Source organism: Budorcas taxicolor, chromosome 10 (genome assembly GCF_023091745.1).
Source record: "Budorcas taxicolor isolate Tak-1 chromosome 10, Takin1.1, whole genome shotgun sequence".
Lineage (NCBI taxonomy): Eukaryota > Metazoa > Chordata > Mammalia > Artiodactyla > Bovidae > Budorcas > Budorcas taxicolor.
Genome location: NC_068919.1, coordinates 25,139,466 through 25,143,390, shown reverse-complemented (window position 1 = coordinate 25,143,390; position 3,925 = coordinate 25,139,466). Strand labels below are relative to the sequence as shown.

At 41.4% G+C, this 3,925-nt stretch overlaps 1 protein-coding gene across 1 annotated transcript; it reads left to right on the top strand.

Annotated features, from left to right (window-relative positions):
• The first annotated feature begins 2,236 nt into the window (after window positions 1-2,236).
• Window positions 2,237-2,878, top strand: RNASE10 (ribonuclease A family member 10 (inactive)). The gene has a single exon (XM_052647293.1). The coding sequence runs from the start codon at window positions 2,237-2,239 to the stop codon at window positions 2,876-2,878; it is 642 nt and encodes a 213-aa protein (XP_052503253.1).
• The last annotated feature ends 1,047 nt before the right edge of the window (window positions 2,879-3,925 follow it).

Here is a 3,925-nt window from a genome sequence, read left to right as displayed (position 1 = left end):
TTGGAGAATGGAGTGCTAGGATAGGCTTCATAGATAAAGACAGGTAAACAATCATCATTGACTCAAATAGCCAAATCTCATGAAGTCATGATACAGTTCTAAAATGCAAAAAGCAAAATAGCCATGTTGGAGGGAGGAACCAAATACAGTCCAAAGATTCTGAGATTTCAGAAATGACAGGGAAAGTTGAAAGGAAATACATGTAGAAAATATAAGGAAATGACTGAAATTTAAGGGCAAGGTCAGGCTGCTATGAACCACAGGATAGAGGGTATAACTCAGAAGTGGAACAATTGATTGGGTAAATAAAACCATTTGCAGTTTTCCAGACTGGAGACATTTCCTGTCTCGGATGTCTGGATCTGTTTCAATATCCAAGTAGCCTTACTTCAAAGTGTTCGTGGGAGCAGAAAGGACAATTGGCTGTGTGTTTATTCAGTGCTAGGTAGGGGGAGTGGGAGTGGAAATGGGTGTAGGAAGTAAGTCTGGGTTTAAGAGCACAGGAACCACAAGAGGATAACCATTTTTCTTCAGACCAGCATCCAGGGTACTTTTCCGAGAAAAGGAAAACCTGGGAGGGGCAAAATTGGACACCAAGAAGACACAAGCATTTCTGAAGCTATCTAGGTATGTAGGTAAGTCACAGTGTCGTTAGGCACTCCAGGGAAAAACATGAGAAATTCTCTTTTTTAAAAATTAAAAATATTTGAAGGGAACTCCCTCGTAGTCCAGTGAATAGGACTTCATGCTTTTGCTGTGGAAGGTTTGGGTTTGATCCCTGGTTGGGGAACTAAGATCCCATAAGCTGTGCATCATGGTTAAAAAAAAATTTTTTTAATATTTGTAACTTTACAGAAAAGTTACAACAATAATACAAGGAACTCCTAAATACCCTTTGTCCAGTCACAATATTTAAAATTTTTCTTTCCCTCATTAAACCATTTTTCTTTCTTTTTCTGTAAACACACATGCACAGACATACATATGATCTACCTTTTTTTTTTTGGCCACACTACCTGGTTTATGGGATCTTAGTTCCCCCAACCAGAGGTTGAACTCAGGCCCTATGCAGTGAGACCATGGAGTCTTAACCACTGGACCGCCAGGGAATTCCCCATATGATCTTTATTTTGAATCTTGGAGAGTAAGTTGCTTGTATCATGCCCCTGAGCAATATTTTAGGATTAATTTTCTAAGAACAAAGATAAGCTCTGACAACTGTAGTATAAATTTCAAATTCCACATATCAAACACTGACATAGCACTCCTATCTACTCCATTGACAATATTCTTATATTATCAATTGTCCCCAAAATGTTTTTTATAGCAATGATTTTTTTCTGGTAGAGATGGTCTGTCTTTGATAGGGGCATGAAGCTGGCATAGCAGGACAAAGGTACACACTCCTTCTCTCAGCCTCTTTAGGATCCTTATTAGTAGGGGAACTCAGATGCTCATTTGTTTGGTTTATTCTGGTTTCATTCTTAGTCCCTATCCTCCTTAAAGAGTATGAAAACTAATCAGCAGAAAATACCCACGTGCTAAGAGATCTATAATAGTCGAAAAGATTTGACTTGACAAGATGCAGTTTTAGCAAGGGGAAATTTGGCTCCCTCCCCACACTGTCCCCTGCCCAATCGCCCTTCCCCATCAGCCTCAACTTAGGAGTGAAAATGAACTATAGTACTTTTTCTATTCCTTTTGATCTTTTGCGGGGAAGGTGGGTAGCTGGGAGAATAATAAATACTTGAATGAGCAAAAATAAATTTAGGAAAAAAAATAGGGAGCTGGTCTCCTATGGTAATTCTAGTCCTTTATTGAGAATAAGAGTTTCTACAAGAATTTCTCTCAAGGAAAAAGTGACACTGTATTTGTCTTTTTACCTATTCTTTTTGGTGACTTGGAACTAATTTCTGTTTAAAAGTCAGTTGATGTCCACCTTCCCCCCTGATTTCCCATATGTGAACCAATTACAGAACAGCTTCCCTGGTCATCTTGCAGTACTGCAGGATCCACATATTATTCCACAGCAACAAGGAATGAATGAGAGGGCAGGAGAATGGGAAAAGAGTGAGAAAGGGTCTCAGCCTTGGGTGAGGGATGGGTAATGTGGAGAAGGGGGAGGAGAAGACCCCAAAGACTATGCTCTCGGGGTTTCGGGGAGTTTAGGATCTCTAATGGAGCCAAGTTTCATCTCAAAGTCAGTCCTCTGTTTCCCTTCTTCCCACCAGGCAAAATGAAGCTGACTCTGGTGCAGATCTTTTTCATGATGTTGCTGCTGCTGCTGGGCCTAGGGGTGGGCCTCGGCTTGGGACTCCAGATGGCCGCAGCTGTCCTGGAGGAAAGTGATCAGCTACTGGATGAGTTTCTGTCCAGTGACTCACAGGACAAAGCTGAGGCTACCAAGGAGGGACTAGACAGCCAAAGCATAGAAACCTTGCTGGTTAGCAACAAGGAAGTGGTGCAACCAGAAGACACCATCATCAATGAAGATGAAGTTGGAGGAGACAGGATGCTCAGAGCTGAGGTTCTTTTACAGAGCAACAAACACTATCTTAGATCTGATGTGATGGATAGGGAATGCAATGCCCTGATGGCACCGAATTTGAAGTCAAAAGACCACCCTTGCATACCCCAGTACATATTTATCCATGAGGAACCAGATACAGTCAAAGCTGTTTGTAAGAGTCCTGCTGTTGCCTGTGATCTCAAGGGAGGCAAATGCCACAAAAGCCCCCGTCCTTTTGATTTGACATTCTGCAAGTTATCCAAATCAGGCCAAGTGATTCCTCACTGTAATTATGTAACTTTTATTCTTGAAAAGTACATTCTTATGTCCTGTAGTGACATGAAAGTCCAGATAACATCTAAATCATGAAGTCACTTTTCTTTTCTTCACCTTCTCACTTTTGTCTTCCTTTCACTCCTTTTCCTTACTGTTCTCTTCCTTAAGTATTCTGCAAGAGAAGCTGGACTATTCTGAGGAATACAAAAATATAAATCTTCTTTCCCTAGGGTTCAACCAACTTGTACTTTGTTCCTGGGATTAGACGTGGCAGAAGAGGGTGATGTTGTCTGATCTCTATAGGTTCTGTCTCTTGGAGTCTATCCCTTGTCCTGGAAAAAGATACAACATTCTCTTTTATGATCTTGGTCATTAGTCTGTTCCCTGGTCTGGAGGCCTTTAGGTGTGAAGTACAAGGGTTTAATGCATCCTTACCCATGTCCTTCCCAGCTAGCCACCATGAGCTTCTAGGGCACTCACATAAACCTCCTGGGCTTCCCAAGAAGCACTTCTCTGCTGTAGATGCAAATTAAAGTGACTCTACCTGTGACTGTATTTGAAAAACCATATGGACAAAGTTTCTTTTCCTGACCCCTGGTTGTAGGTGTACCACCTTGGTACAGTGCTATGGTGGTGCAGACCGAGATCAAACATGTTCTGGGGCAAAGACAGCATTCATTTTCCTGACCTTTCTCAACTCTTTTCTCTCCCATCTTTTACTGCCTATCATTTTGCATCTTCTCTTCCCTCCCTTTGTTTCTCCCTCATCCCCAGCCACTTTCTCCTAGTCTCGTTTTCCTCTTCTCTGGGGGCTCTCCCTACTCTTTCTCTGAATCCTTTTAGAAATTCATTCATCCAACACTGATCTCTTATGCCATGCCAGGTAAGAAGATGTTGGTCTTATAAAGAGTTTGGCATAGGGATTTAGAGGGAGGGTGGGTCAGGAGACTGATGAGAAGAGAGAACTGTTTTTTTAAAACTATGTCCAATAAGTAGAATAATGCTCACATTAGGTGCTCAGTAGATGTAGAATGAATGGGATTGGAGAGAATTTTATTCTTACTCAGTACCTCTTTCCTTTTTTTGTTCTGAAAAACAAGAAAGTTGGTGAAAAAATATTTTCAGCAGAAAAGGGACTGG